The 14891-nt window shown below is 49.6% G+C and overlaps 1 protein-coding gene across 1 annotated transcript in view; it reads left to right on the forward strand.

Moving 5' to 3' along the window:
- The first annotated feature begins 2845 nt into the window (after positions 1 to 2845).
- Positions 2846 to 14891, forward strand: part of TPO (thyroid peroxidase) — an 85082-nt gene continuing 73036 nt past the window's right edge. Inside the window, exons 1-3 of the mRNA XM_037733295.1 lie at positions 2846 to 2928; positions 3736 to 3830; positions 10677 to 10761. Coding sequence (XP_037589223.1) covers positions 3737 to 3830; positions 10677 to 10761 — 179 coding nt within the window. The 5' untranslated portion in view covers positions 2846 to 2928; position 3736. The remainder of the gene's footprint in view (positions 2929 to 3735; positions 3831 to 10676; positions 10762 to 14891) is intronic.

A 14891-nucleotide genomic window follows, 5' to 3' on the forward strand; every position in this document is an offset into this window, starting at 1 on the left:
GGTTCGGGAGAGCCTCTTGTCTGTGGACAGAACACAGAATGCCTGCAGGGAGAAAGGTGGCATTTGTGTGGAGGCATCCAGTGACACGTGTGATCTGCTGCTTCTCATGCATTGATCAAGGTATTCAGCTAATCAGATTTCCCCAGGGTATCAAATAGTTCACTGGCACTTACCTTGCCAAAGAAATGGAAGCAGTGCTTGCTGTCTTCTCGGTGGGTTCGAGGTTGGACCACAGGGCTGGGGCCACTCCTTCAAACGAGGTTCCCCCATCCTGCTACGAGTGTGTATTCTTTTCTTTTCTTCTCATGGCTAAAGCTGCCCTTTCTCACTGAGTCTGTCCCTGGAACCTCTCAGCTCTGCGTTGCTGGGTGGCCACATCTGCCAAATGCTCCCACCTGACAGAGACGGGAGGCTTCGCTCAGATGTTTAGATGCCTCTCTTTAATTCTTCCATGATGTGACACCCTCAGGTTTTCAACTTTCCCTGTGGAACTCTTCCTTCCCAAGTCCCCCAGCCTCTTCCTCAAAAATGTGTGCCATGCAGCGGGTCTTCTCCATGCCAGTGCTTCTCAGAGTTTCCCACTCACCTCTCAGCATTTCCAGCATCACTGAAGCTTCTGTTTTACTTGGCACATTATTTATATTGTTTAATTAGTATTAAACACATAATATAATCTAGCCGAAATATGTATTTCCAAATGATGGGTACATTTCTCATATTTGTGCTGGATCAAATGGTAAGAGCATCCTAGAGGGGAGGCTGGAAAACGCCCCGGAGAGGTGGTGTGGGGGCTCAGCCTCCCGGGGCCGGCCGTGCACGCAATCCCCTCTCCCAGGTCGCCCTCAGCACTGGGCGTTTTCAAGTGTCCTGTGATGGAAAGGAACGTCTGGTCAGCGTTCTATTCACAGCTTCATGCTCTCTTCTCCAAACTCTCCCTTGAGTATTTGCAACACACACTGCCTTATTTTGCCACACACCTGTCTGACTGTGTGAAATTCCCGTGAATGCCTTAACAAATGACCACACGCTTAGTGACTTTAAACAACACAAGTTTACCCCATCGGCTCTGGAGGTCACAGATCCAAATGCACCCGTTTTCAGCAAGGCCAAGGGACAGGGCTGGCTTTGCCTGGAGGCCCTGGGAGACCCTGCTGTGGCCTCCTCCGGTTTCTGGAGGCTCACAGCCACGCCCCTGGAATCTCGGTTTCTGTACTCACCTCCCCCTTCCTCCCCACAGGCTTTCCCACCTGTGTCTTGTAAGGAGCCGTGTGCTAACACTGAGGCCAGTGGATAATCCAGGTCAATCTACCCACCTCCGAATTCTTACCTGAATCCCATCTGCAAAGCCCCGTTTGCCAAGCAGGGCACAGCCACAGGCTCCGGGGCTGCATCCCCCTTGGACGCTGGTGCTCTGAGCACACTACTCTAGAGTCTTTTCCACCCACATTCTCTCACGAAGAATCCCATTCACTCACATTCCGCTGCCGTTTCCCCACTCAGGGCTCCCAAATGTGTCTCTTTAAGCTGGACTCCACCCAACGGCTGAAAGTACATTTCCAAAAGCCCAGGGGCTCACTGCCCACCTGTGCCACGGAACCTCCAACACAAGGTCCAAGCCTGAGCCTGCTGCTCTGCTTTCCATAGCCAGCCTCCCTTCTCTGCCCTTCCTAGGTCAGTACGTGAGATTAGCACTCGCTCAGGCATCAAACCAAGGATGGCCGAGTCCTCAGAGGCTCTCTGCTGTTCTCCTGTTCCCAATAACAGCCCGCCATGAGCCCTGGAATTCTCCTAATGAGCCTCCAAGTGCTGTCCATGCTCTCTATCCAAACCCCACCCTCCTAGGGACCAGTCTCAGGCCTGTGGAGGATAATTCACTGCTGACTGACCCCTCCAGGCTCTTTGGATCTTGAATAACTCATTCGTTACCTTCCCAGGGAACTTTTAAAGACCAATCATCATATTCTTGGGCCTCAGAACATCTTCTAGCAAACAGACTAATATTCAGAAGTCTTTGCCTCATGTTACAGAATTTAATTTCGAATTACATAAAGGAAGTATCAATCACATTTGGAGAGGGAAAAAGAGGAGAAAGACGAAGATGATTTTCACAAAGTAGAAAGGTAAAGGACTTCCGCGGGGCCCAAAGACGCTCAACGTCTCAGGAGAGGGTCGTTGAAGACACGCCGCTTTTTCACTTTCATGATGAGATGCAGCCCGAAAACAGATCAACCACAAAGACCTGACCTCTCTCAGCTTTTGAAACGCCGTCGTGGTGACCTTCCTACTGTGCGCCTCGGGTGCGTGATGCGGATTGCGGGGAGAACACTGTCTGCATGCTGGCGAACATGTGCTGGACTGTGCTCATTTTTCACCTCAACAAACTGGAAAAAAAAGTGTATTTTATCCACCTCGTAGTGATAAGAAAACTGAGGGCTCAGGGCAGAAAGGAACAGGCTCCGAGCTGCAGGCGAGCCCTCGGTGGCCCCGGGAGCTGCACCCGTCCCAGTCCCCAAAAGAGTCACGTCCCTTTTCACAGGGTATTTAACTGCAGAAAAAGAGGAAGGCGGTGTCACCGGGGCGGATTTAGTTATTCTTTCTCCTTGTGTAAGTTTTTTCCCTGTTCTTCCTGACTCACACGGCCAGAGGCCGGACCGCACGTGAACCCTGTGACACGGGACTTTGTTTCTGACCCATCAGGACACACAAGAGCCCTGGCGCACGCACAACAGAGCCCGCGGACATTCCGTTCCTGCAAAGAGTGGAGGCCACTCCACCTGCTGGCATCTTGACCGGGCATCAGAGCGCGGAGTTGGCTTATAAGGCGGGTAACTGAGTCCCCGGGAGGCAATTGCAGCGACATTTCAGAAGAGTCACAGCCACGGATAAAGTACCCAAAGGTGCAGGTGGCCGAGGAGAGAAAAAGGTCAGGCTGTAAAGCTTTTCATCTTTCCATCTTCTAAGAGAAATCCATCATTGAAACTTGAAAGTGGTCCAGCAGAGGCTGTCATGTGGGCCATCGTGGCAGGTCTGGGTGGCGTCTCTTAGCAAGGCCGGCTGGCTGACTGGTGACCATGGCTGGGACGCGCGGGTCCTGGAGGGCCAGTTCACAGGTCATCGTCCACTGAGACACGTTCCTTCACGCGGGCTCACTGGTGCTACCTGCTTAGCAAGATTACTGGCTCGAAGTAGCCACAGAACCCCAAGATAAGAAAACAAGGATTTGAAGTAGAAATGGTGGATTTTGAATCTTCGGTTTTGTCTTAACAACTTAATTTTGAAATCATTTTATGGACATAAGAATGTTTTAAGAAATTCAACAGGCATTTAGGAGTTCTATTTATCACTTTTTAAAAGGCTAAGTTTCTAATAGTATTCACTTTTTGCCTCATAGATATATTAGGGGAAACAGATTTTTTTTTTCATTCCCAATAATTATTCCTAGTAAGTTGATACTGTGTGACGTTACCAGACATTTAAATAGGCTGTTACTGAGATACTTTGGCAAGTGGAGCTGCCAAATGTAAAAACTCTGCCTGTGAATGACCAGGGCCTAGGGGACCTGCTCAGTGCTGCGGCTTCTGCGCACCTCCCGACAGGGACGGCGACTCTGGCCTCGCAGACCCCACGTCTGTGAGAGCCGCCTGCCGCAGTGGAGGCTGCGTGGAGTCGGGGGAGCGGTTCCCACGGCCTTGCCGCTGCTTGACCGCACACTCTGTTTCCTTCTGTTAATTTTAGAATGAGAACACTCGCTGTCCTGGCTGCCACGCTGGTTCTGGCCTGCACGGAAGCCTTCTTCCCGTTCATCTGGAGAGGCAAAGAACTCCTTTGGGGTAAGCAGCAAATACGTTGTGGTCTTCTGGCCTTATAGAGTTACTTTTCTCACTTACCGAAATAGAGGGCATAATGGCAGCTCTTGAGGGTCAGTTTAGGCCCCTGTGGCATATGTTTTGTTATGCTTCAGAAAAGAATTGTAATTCCTGATTTTAGAAGATGAAAATACTGTACATTTCTTTCTTTAAAAAGGAACTGATTTTCCTGGGATGACACAGTAGAAAATTTTGACTTTTACCTATTCATATATATTTTTAAAAAATTTCTTTGGGAGTGTTTTTCTTCTGCTGCTACAAAATTAGTTTTTGTTAAATAACTTTTGAGATATATTTTCCAGTCTGCTACAATGTGAAAACAGGTTAAGAAAGCTGCTAAGATGCAGTGGTTAAAATAATCACAGATCAAACTCTTTGCTTATGCTAAATAAATAAACTCTTCACTTTTGCCAAAATGAAGTCCCAACCCTGAGAACACGTTTCACTGGAGCAAAGCCTGTGGGGGCGTCTGCCTGGACGTCCCCACCCCACAGACACCGCTGGCCTGGGAGCAGGTGACTCCTCGCTGGGCAGGTCCCTGGGCCTCCGGACACGGTCCCAGGGCCGCAGCGCAGCACTAGGACCTCTGCCCTCGACAGCCTTTCCCAGGCCTGCAGGCCTTGTCTGTGGTTCAGGGGCACAGGCTCTGGAGTCCTCGCCGCTCCCAGACACACCCAGCCCAGCCTCTTGCGGGGGCCACATTTTCTTCCCAATTTTCTGCATCTCAGGACTTCATAGTCATATTAGGAGCTGCCATGAAGTCCCTAACAGACTCATAGGCTCCTTAAAGAACGCTCTCCCTCCAAGCCTCCAGGACGTGCTGGTCACTGCCCACTCTGAGATGGAGGAAGCCACGGGGCCTTTCCCTGCCAGCTTCCATCCATGCTGCAAGGATGTGCTACTCACCCCTAATTCCTGCCCCTCACCTGAGCACGGATAACACTGGAAAATTACCCATCACCATCATTATTCATGAGCAAGAATGAGATACTCCATTTAAGGCTGAAAGTGCAGTGCTCTGGCAAACACTAAAGAAGAAAATTAAATCAGAGTCACAATATCAAGAACCTCAGGAAAAAGTGATTCTGCATCTTCCCAGATTAAATCAGTCACTCTGTCACCCAGAACATGCCAGGTGCTCAGCCAGTGGTTTGTAAATTAATTACTGTTATTTTATTTCATATGTATTAAGGATCTGGATATATAAAACCATAGTAAAGCATGTTAGAAGTCAGGAGCTAGTTATGAGCAAGTCGTTGTACTTGAGAGCTACTCAAAAAAATATTTAAAACTTTGTAACATGTTTTTCATTTTAAAAATCACATTTAAAAAGCCATCAGGAAGGCAGGATCCACAGCTTTTGCTAAAGCATTTTTTTAGAATTATTTTTCCATCTGTGAGACATTTGACCTTTTCCTTTTGCTTACACGTTTGCTTAATACGTGACGAGTGCACAGCATGACAGCTGACAGTTTCTCTGCACACTGGGACACATCCTTCTGCGGGCCCATGCCAATGTTTCCAAGCTGACTTGTTATTTATTTGAAATGTGAAGGAGTCACATAAAAAATGTTATGTGTCTCACAGGGTTTCAATTTTACATCCTTTAAGAGTTGTTTTACAGTTTTAAATTCGTTTGGAAAATGATGATGCCCAGTGACTATTGTGTGTTTATGACACCTGTGCTCACAGACTCTGTGAAGCAAAAGCCTCAGCCTGCTGCCCAGCCTCTGCACGGCAGGGCCACGAGGACCCCGGTTCCCCAGGCCACGTGCGGTCACCTGTAAGCAGACAGTGCTCCACAGGGGTCCTGCTTGGCAGGTGGCTTGCCCAGTATTTGTCAGGCACCCATTTTACAGATCAAAACATAGAGGTCAGGAGTGCTCAGAAGTGGCAAGGCTGTGGTCACTCAGCCTCACGTCCCAGATCTTCACAGAGAGCCAACATTCATCCTCATACTTGAACTGTGATGATAAGTGCTGCTCAGTGAGAAGTATCAGGCCAGTGAGGTGGCTCACACCTGTAATCCCAACACTTTGGGGGGCCGAGGTGGGAAGATCCCTCGAGGCTAGGAGTTCAAGACCAGGCTGACCAACATGGCAAAACCCCATCTCTACTCAAAAGTAGCTGGACATGGTGGTGTCCATCTGTCATCCCAGCTACTCAGGAGGCTGAGGCGCGAGAATCAGTGGAACGCAGGAGGTGGAGGTTGCTGTGAGTGGAGATCATGACACTGCACCCCAGCCGAGGTGACAGAGTGAGAATCTCAAAGACAGAGAGAGAGAGAAGAAAAACCTCAGTCCTGGAGAGAGTATATGGGTTTGCCAACTTGTCTGTAAATTGTAGGAAGATGTGAATAAGGAGGGGAAGATCTCGGCAGGTTCTCAGACTGGGAGAGACTCTTGTTCCAGGGCAAGATCTCCCAGGGCCAAACCACAAAGAGAAATGAACTTCAGCACCTGAAAAATTCTGTAACAAGAGCCTTTGAAAATCGAAAAAGATTTCATTTCCCCCCAAAATCTATGCATGCCCCCTGTCATCCAAGAGAAGTTTGCTCTCAATCCCTTCTCTAAAGTGCTGAATTGAGTGCTCACACCGGAGCCCTGGGTGTTTATCGCTACACAGACTGAGCTGCAGTCCAGCATTCGTGTAAAATCAAGATTTATGTGTGATTATCTTTATGGCAAATGTTCCACAAGTGACAGTGGTTAAAAGAAAATAAGATGCAAATGAGCAACGGGAAGCGGAGGCAGTGCCCGCGGACTGGGAAGACAAGGGGAGCTTGCCGAGCGAGTGAGTTTGTTTAAAAAGGAAAGTTGGCAAACCTTCCCCCAGTTTATAAATTTTGGCCAACAGCAATGATTAAAGTGAGGATCAACACTCAACTCTGAACGGAAATCAAGTGCTTAGAATCAGTCAGGGGCAAAGCTCTGGTCCTGGGGCCTTATGGTTTTGGTGAAGAAACATTTTGGCTTTCATATATATATACATATTTTTTTTTTTACATGAACAGTCTTTGGAACAAGGCAACTTCCTTCTTCTTTCTGAAATACAGTGTGTTCTTGCATAATGCATCCCTGAATCCCACCTGTTTAATAAACAATATGAATGTGCATAAAGGAGAATTTGGGGGACCCGTGCCTTGCGCCTCTCAGAGCAGGAGCAATCTTGTGAAGGCGCAGGCAGAGAGCATCGGGCCACTTCTGCAGAGCAAGTAATTAAGTCCTGTGACTCCCTAGAATTCAGTGTTCAGTTCTGAAAAACATAAGGGTCAGGTTCAAACTCCTTAAGTCTATGGTCCCTGCATCCGATTCCTCTTCCCTGGGACTGCTTGGCACGAGGAAGGAAGGGCAGCTGCAGGGCTGACGGTGGGAAGGGGCTCAAAGCCGGCCACCCAGCTCACTGGTGCGGGAGAGCTAATGTGAGCTGCTGGAAACTGAGAATAATAAGATGCAGGAAAAGCTGTCTGCAACCCCCCGTTTGCCTAAAAGTAGAACATAAATCCGCAAAAGTGTCCCCTTCCCTCTCCAGCAGAGCCCAGGCCCTCAACAGCCTGGAACCAGCCCAGAGGCATTTGTGTGGGGAGCCTGCCTGCAGTCCCAGCCTCCCTTCCCGTAGCTGCCCTGGAGCGGCCTCCTCGCAATGTGTTTCCTGGGAGCTCAAAGTCCTTCGCTTTGGTCTTGCAGCTTCTTGGAAATGGGGTGTTCTTTTGCTGAGGGGCTGTGCAGCGGAGTTCTAACTGTCCCTCCAAGTTTCCATCTCGGAAAGCAGGAGGCCAGGTTAGTAACCCCCTGTGGGTTTTCCCCTTGTGAATGAGCCTTTTGTCAGTCGAATTTAAAATGCCCCAGGAAATTAATCTAAGATGCAGGGAGCACTGAGTTTCCTTCCTCCCCTGCAGAGGGATGCCAGGCATCTCTTCAGCCAAGAAGCAGTTAACCCAAACAATGCAAACACTGCTGATTCCAATAGAGACTTGAGACATCTGATGAGAATTATGTGTCTCTGGCAGGAAGTTTTAATACAAAAATGTATTTATTTTATGAAACTTAAAAGATAATAATCTGTAAGCCTATAAAAATATTATTTTAATTCTGTAAAATATTTTCCAATCAGAAAAGAAACTAGAGACTAAGCAACATGTGACCGGTTAAACTTAAATAACAATATATTAATATTGATGAATAACAGAAAATGATCTCTCTAGTAACTGCCATTTCCAAGCATAGTAGAAAAAGATAAGCATTTATTTGTATTTAATCATTTGCTTCCTAAATAATTATCAAGTGCCTGCTGAAAACCAGCCTTTGGTCTCAGTTGTGAATAGCGCAGAATTTTGCAGAACCCTCACGGATAAAATGCACATACACAGGGTGTGAGTGAGAGAGCTAATTTTTTTTCTGGTTTCTAAAGATCAGTAGGATCAAAATTTCATAAAGGAAAAGCTGGGAGCTTGAGGTTGACAATGTCGTGAGATGAAGGACAATCGTACTCTATGTCCTCAGCTCTGCAGCGTGGAGGTCGGTCTTGGCCAGGCCGTGGACGTCCTGAATCCTGAGCAGGGCCTGCGTACCATTCCATGGGCATCCAGAGCCTTCAGATGCTTTCATCAAAGGCACAGGCACAGGCAGGCCTTGTTCTAGAAAGGCCGCTTGGGTGACAGCAGAAGGGACAGGAGGACGGGAGGTGGGGGGATCAGTGCAGGAGCCTGTCGAGAGCTCCTTCTACTGAGGCAGTGGAACATGAGAGTTGCAGGGGCCAGGCAGGAGTGAGACGTTCTTCCAGAGGGGCTGTGGGAACATCAGCACAGCATGGTGAGTGAAGGGCAGGATAGACCACGCCTGGGTTTCTTGCTGGGGGACTGGAGTGGGCAGGGGGATTATTTCAGGCCATTAACTCCCCTCAGTGGGGAACAGAGGAGGATGGCGTGGCCCGGGAGAGGCGTTCAAGTTGAAAACAGGCATTTATTTGGGAGAGGACGAAAGCAGGGTGAGAGGAGAGGGTAAAGGTCAGAGGAGCCAGAAATGCACCTGGGGTGACGCCAACAGGAGGGAGACCACTGAGGGAAGAGAACCTGGGGCTGCAGCTGAGACAGCGGCCAGAGGCTGGAAGCAAAAGGCGAGGGGGGTTGGGAGCACCGAGCACTTCCCAGGCCGCGGTCAAGGGCCCTGACAACTTCTCCAAAACATCCTATGACGTCACTCTGTGGCCAGCGGAGAAAACCGTGCAAGGTGAAGTGATCTGCTGCGTCACATGGAGGCAGATTGGTCTCACTCCAGAACCCATGGCCGTCACCCCTCTGCCACTTAGGAATGCCAGAACATCCCAAAAGCACCAGAGTCTTGCCTGGGGTGAGCAGCGGGGTGGGGCCACTGCTTCAACAAATAAGCTGCCATGGCTGACCTCAGAATACAAACTGTGAGCTGAGTTGCCTGGGAAATTGCAGTGGGTTTAGAAGGAAATAAGGAAAATAAATGAAAATTCCAAGTGTCTTATACCTCAAGCTTTTGCGGAAGAGGAGGTTCCCTGGCTCTTGAGAGCTGAAAGGCATCTTGGTAAAGCCCTGAATGCTGGTCCTTGAGGTCTGCCTCTGCCGCCGGTCCTGTGATGACCAGGCTGCCCTTCCTGTCTCCGCTGCTACTCACTCCCAGGGGCATCTGTCCCACCCGCCCCCCCACCCCATCTCACTTCCCCGAGCTCGCCCACGCTGGTGCGAAACTGGGTCCCCTGTTCAGACTCCACACCCAGAGCCTGCAGCTCTGCTGGCTGTGCTGTGGGACCCTGATGGAGCTGTGAGCCCAGCTGGGTGCCCCTCCCTCCCTCCTGCCCTTGCTCCAGGAAGCCCCACACCGGGGCCTCTGTGCATTGCTCTCTGCCCAACTCTGAGGGGTCATCCTCTGCCCCGAGTGCTTAACCACTGGAAACTCATCCCAGAACCCCAAGAGAGATCCGCCATGGAGTTTTCCTAACCTGACTGTGTCACACGAAGAGAAATTGGGTGGTCCAGGGAATGGACGGGGCGGGGCAGGGTGAGTAGGAAGAAGTGACGGGGGAGTTTGTTTGCTGCCTGGGTGGGGACCAGCATGGAAGGCGCTTGGGGCTGAAGCCTTGAAGAACCTGCAGGCGCCTCTCCTGGGCCAACCTCCTGCAAACGCCCCGCTGGGCTGTGCGGAGAGCAGGAGCCTGGTGTCCCCTCAGGGACTTGTATTTGCTTTTGAAATCCATTCATTTCCCTTGATGGAGTGTTGATACTACACGAGTGAATTCGGCAGCCGTGTGTGACGGTGACCGAAGCACTTGCCATCTTCCTGTTACCCGTCTAGAACTTCACATTTTTACCCAGAAATGGGGTCTTAACCTCTTAAACGTTCCAGGTACTACAACAAGTAACACAGGAGTGAATGTTTTCATTGGAAACTGCTGGTATAATGGAATTATTTTATCTTTTATTAAGTACACAAATAAGATAGGCAAATCTTATTATCAACTTTACTGCTAGTTTGGTAACCAGTGATAAATATTCAGAACATAAGTTACTCAGAATCATTTGAGTGACTTGGGCAAGTGAGAAATTAAGGTGAGCGACTCACCTGTCCCATCCTCCAGGCAGCTCCGTGTGGGGGGAATGGACGCCCCTCTGTACGGGGAAGCCAAGGCTCTAGAGGGGAAGCGACCCCCAGGACTTGGCCAGCCCGCCTGCCCCGGAAGCTGTGTGGACAACACCATGGCAGCGTGGGCTTGAGGGGCAAAGCAGCAGTGTCAGGGATTGCCAAACTGTCATTGCGCTGTGATTGTGTAATCCTCTGTTTCTAGGAAAGCCTGCGGAGTCTCGCATTGCCAGCATCCTGGAGGAAAGCAAGTGCCTGGTGGACACCGCCATGTATACCACCATGCAGAGGTGAGCCCTGTAGAGGGGCCTCCGCCCCCAATGCCACCTACAGGCACATCCCCCCGACATCAGCACATGCGTGGCCTGATTTTCACAATTGCAAATGAAAACCTGAAGCTTGCCAGGGCTAATTTACTTTCCCAGTGCCCCATGTAAGCAGCGGACAGAACTGGTATTTAATCTCCTATTCGTTCTTTAGCAAGACAGAGAGGAAGAGACCATGACCCAATCAACACTTACAGATACGGCATCCTCTGTTGGTCCAGGTCCGCTCTATTGTTACATATTTCCTGGATTCTCAAAACACAGTAGAGGCACCTGATAGCGAAAGGGGCCTCTCTCCTCAAGGATCAGGACAGATTAAGGACAAAAGAGAGACCTAGATCCAGGTCTTTGGTGATGTCGCTGTAACATTACCCGCGGCATATAATAAATAATTAAATGGAGCTGGCTTCCATTTTTTAGATACTTAGCACTTGTAATTACATAACAGCCGCCACTATTAAGGATACTGTGGTCTCATATTACCCATTCAGAAAAAGAAAAGAAAAACAGAAAACCTGTGAAGCAGTTTGTCCTTCCACGCTTATTATTTTGTAGAAAGTTGACTCATAATTATATAAGCTCTTGAGATACAAAGTATCAAAAGACAGCAGTTAATGTATTCCAAGGTTCTATTATTTCAGCCAGAAAAATACCTTATTGTTCACATTGGCTGCAAACAAATTGTTATTTATTTCCTAAAAATTGAATCAAAGGAAAAAATATTTCTCATAAACTCATGCACACTGTAATATGTGTAAAACAGGCAGGAGTTACTTGGGAAGAGGTGGGAGTGGGGAGTGGGGTGGGTACCGCATGTGTAGTTAGGAGTGTGAGCTGCTCTTGTAGTGGCAATTTGTGAACCCAAGTGTTAGGACAGATGGCAATCTGTTTACAACGTTTATTTTGCCAAGGTTAGGGAAGAGCCTGTGTCACAGTGTCAGGAGGTCCTGAGGACATGCACCCAAGGTGGCTGGGGGAAAGCTGGCTTTTACACATCCTAGAGAGGCATAAGACGTCAATCAACACCTGTCAGATGGACATGGTGGGGAGCTTCGAGGGCGTAAGCAGACGTCACATTTTTCTGATTGGCAGTTGGTTGAAACAATTCTATCAACAGGAAGGAATGTCTGGGTGGCCTTAAGGCTTGTGGGCACCAAGCTTTTATGATGAAGCCTCCAGGTTAGCAGGCATCCCGGAGAAAAGGTCGTGAATGTTTCTGATCAGACTTAAGATCTGTGCTGATGTTGATGCCGGTGGGTAGAATGAGGCACATCCAACCCGTGACTTTCCCATCACAGCCTGAACCAGCTTCTCTGGTTAACTTTGGAATGCTCTTGGCTGAGACGAGGAATTCACTCAGGTGGTTAGGGGAGGACATTAGCATCTTATTTTTGGTTTACAAACTGCATGTTACCCTTTTGAAATCAATGCCTTGATCCTAAGGATGCATTGGAGTGGGGAAGCCAGGGAGAGGAGTCCGCTGCAGAGACTCTTGGCAAGATTTGCCTTTGGAGAGCTCCCAAAAAATACCCATATACCTATTCCAACTATGTTTCTTTCCTTAAGAAATACTGTTTCTGCTGAGGAACAGTCATTGTTCTAGGTGCTGGGATACAGAGATGAATCCTATCATTTTATATTCTCAAAGGTCCCTGCCCCTTCTGTAAAGACAGACACCTGAGTGGTGCACTTCATTTAGGAATGGGTTTGTTACAGATCATCAGAAAACATGATGGCTGGTGGTCAGAGAACTGGCTCTGAGTAAAAGTTTTAATAATAATAAAATGCTTTTACCCTTCAAAACACATCTAGTTACTTAAGAGCTGAAAAGGAAAACAAAACTTTTCTAAATAATAATATCGGAAGCGAGAGAGTGCCGAAGTTACTTCTTCCACTCGCTGGTGGACGGTGGTGTGGCCCGGGCGTTTGGAAAGTGATATGAAAGCACAGAGCCTGCCTGTGAAAGTGCTCATGAAAAAGGAGCATCTGAGACTCCACCCTTCGCCCTCAGGCATCGCTTCACTTACCTGGGGTCGGGGCGGAGGACTTTGCTCCCAAAGTAGATGCAGGCAGAGTTTGAGTGTCTGTCCTCATTCCCTGAGACCAGCTCCTGCAGAGCAACGGGAAGGAGACCAGGACAGGCTGCACACTGGGGAGGGGGCCCTGTACCTGGGGTCCCGGATCTTTATAATGTGCAGTGAGCATGCTGGCCCAGGCTCTGGGGAACAGCATCCCTGTTTGACGGGAGAGTGTGCAGCATGTTCTGGAGGAAGATACCGCCTCCAGGAAGGCAGGGGAGGGTTCCGGGGCCTGTGGCCCATGCTGCACCGGCAGCCAGGTTCACCTGCAGCAGCAAGACCCTGCAAGGGCAGCAGGCAGGGGTAGGACCTGCCCATCCATTGTGTCTGGGCCACCTGGCCAGGTATGGCTGCTAGTGAGTGGCCCCATGAGTGTGTGGCGGTGGGAATGAGCATGGCCTTGACCTGGCAGGTGCCCCTAGGACAGGGCAATGTGCATTGATCCCACCATGGCAGAGAGTGGGCACTGCCTTGAGGAGCAAAAGCCTCTGGACTCATGCAGCTTCCTGCAAGGGCCTCACCAGGCCACACTCAGTTGAGGAACCGATCCTGAATGAGCTAAAACTTGCACTTATTTGCCTTTAAAACAAAGTCTAAACCCCAGTCACTCTGAGTGTGCTTTTTTTTTTTTTTCTCTCGCTCTCTCTGAGGGCTGCACACAGTTCCTGCCTCAGATTTGGTCCCTGAGTAGGGTGGGAGCAACTCCCTCCCTTTCTCCCCTTCCTAATTGTATAATTTTGGCAAGGGCAGAAGAAGCATTTGCACGAGGAGGGTGTGGGTCCGGGGAGGCCAGAGGCAGAGGAACCACACGCTCCCGTCGGTCTCAGTGGCTCACCCATGCTCTCTCCAGGATCATATTCCTTGAGCAGTAAATTTGTTCCTTCTCAGCATTCAGGGACAGTTTCCAGTATTCAGAATTCACTGTGAGTTCCAGAGTATATTCACTTAGATTGGTGATATCATGTGCATCTGTTTAGTGTTCATAGTCAGACGTTCTGGGCATTGCTGGGGCAGCAGATAGAACAGCTAAAGGAGTGTTTTTACTCAGTCAGTGAAGCTTCTGGATGGTGTCCACGAGCCAAGAGCGACCCGGAGAATCAGTGTGAACACATGTTCGACGCATGGCTCTTCCTTGGGCTCCACACACTAAGAATGCGAAACCAGCTGGAGTCACAGTTCCCCTAACTTGAGTTTGATTTTCAGATATTGTGCTGCAATTAAAAGCCTGCAAGGGTGGCCTCTTAATATCCTGCTCGTGCTGAAGCCGAGGTCTACAGGAACATGTGTCTGCCTCTGGAATGACCCACGGCTGTGGCCCCTGGGAAATAACTGCAGATGAACAGCACAGAATGCTGTGGCTTGTGGGATGGTTGAAGCACCTCTCCAGGCTCTCCTGAACTGAGCTCCCTGTAGGCTAAGCTCTGCAGAACGTGGACACGACAGGACAGTGACCAGCCAGCGAGGTAGCGCCCTCTGGGCTGCATGGCAGTGCAGGGACAGGAAGGGCTGGCATGAGCAGCGTGGCCTGGGGACCCATCCAGTGGACCCAGTGAATGAGATGCTCCAGGACATGGTCAGGAGCTGAGCGGTTTCCCAGACCCCTGTTTCCCTGATGTAGCCCTTTTGGTGCCAGCTTGTGTTGTCCCATGGGTGCCAGGTGAGAGAAGGGATGAGACAGGTGAGCCCTCGAGTGGGTGATGTTCTAGGAGGCACAGAAAGTGGATTTCATCAGAAGCAGTGCCCTTGGCCTTCAGATCTCAGAGATTCTCGTTCTTCCTATCAGCCAAATTTCTTGCTCAGATAGATTTTAGATAAATGTCTCCAAGAAAAGCATGCATTTTGGGGAGGGTCACTGTCCTGTCCTCCATGCCGAGTCATGGGGAACCCCACAGGTGCTTATGCTCCGGCTCTGCTGCTGTGAGTGACAAAGTCATTTGTTCCTGGTGAGGGGGGGCCTTCAAGTGAGGGGAGGTCTGCAGGTGAGGGGGCTGCAGGTGAGGGGTATCTGCAGGTGAG

The sequence above is a fragment of the Cebus imitator genome, unplaced genomic scaffold (assembly GCF_001604975.1).
Source record: "Cebus imitator isolate Cc_AM_T3 unplaced genomic scaffold, Cebus_imitator-1.0 Scaffold512, whole genome shotgun sequence".
NCBI lineage: Eukaryota > Metazoa > Chordata > Mammalia > Primates > Cebidae > Cebus > Cebus imitator.